Genomic DNA, 851 nt, shown 5'->3' with positions numbered 1-851 from the left:
CCCCCCGGCTCCTTCCACCTCTCGCGTCTCGTCCCCAGGTTGTAAAATCAAAGCTCTGCGGGCGAAGACCAACACCTACATCAAGACCCCGGTGCGCGGGGAGGAGCCGCTCTTCGTGGTGACGGGCAGGAAGGAAGATGTGGCCATGGCCCGGCGGGAGATCATCTCGGCCGCCGAGCACTTCTCCATGATCCGCGCCTCGCGCAACAAGAACACGGCGCTCAACGGCGCCGTGCCGGGGCCGCCCAACCTGCCGGGCCAGACCACCATCCAGGTGCGGGTGCCTTACCGGGTGGTGGGGCTGGTGGTGGGGCCCAAGGGGGCCACGATCAAGCGCATCCAGCAGCAGACGCACACCTACATCGTGACCCCGAGCCGCGACAAGGAGCCGGTGTTTGAGGTGACGGGCATGCCGGAGAACGTGGACCGCGCCCGCGAGGAGATCGAGGCGCACATCGCCATGCGCACGGGCGGCCTCATCGAGCTCACGGACGACAACGACTTCCACGCCAACGGCACGGACGTGGGCTTCGAGCTGCACGGCCCCGGCAGCCTGTGGAGCAAGCCCACCCCGCCCAGCGTCCCGCCCACCCCGGGCCGCAAGCCCTTCTGCAGCTACCGCAACGACAGCTCCAGCTCGCTGGGCAGCGCCTCCACCGACTCCTACTTCGGCGGCGGCGGCGGCAGCGCGCGGCTGGCCGACTACAGCCCGCCCAGCCCCGCGCTCAGCTTCACGCACAACGGCAACAACAACAACAACTACGGCTACGGCGGGGGCGGCGCCGACGCGCTCCCGTCCCCCGACGGCTGCGCCGAGCTGCCCTTCGACTCCCCGCCCGGCTTCGACCTTG

At 69.9% G+C, this 851-nt stretch overlaps 1 protein-coding gene across 1 annotated transcript in view; it reads left to right on the top strand.

The window, feature by feature from the left end:
• The window catches only part of MEX3B (mex-3 RNA binding family member B), a 4,847-nt gene that overhangs the window by 1,744 nt on the left and 2,252 nt on the right, over positions 1-851 (top strand). The window contains exon 2 of the mRNA XM_019503821.1: positions 39-850. Within this exon, the coding sequence (XP_019359366.1) occupies positions 39-850 (812 nt within the window). The remainder of the gene's footprint in view (positions 1-38; position 851) is intronic.

This window comes from Gavialis gangeticus, unplaced genomic scaffold (genome assembly GCF_001723915.1).
Source record: "Gavialis gangeticus isolate Ggan-Ray unplaced genomic scaffold, GavGan_comp1, whole genome shotgun sequence".
NCBI classification, from domain to species: domain Eukaryota; kingdom Metazoa; phylum Chordata; order Crocodylia; family Gavialidae; genus Gavialis; species Gavialis gangeticus.
The sequence above is the reverse complement of the archived record's forward strand: the minus strand, read 5'-3'. Positions and strand labels throughout refer to the sequence as shown.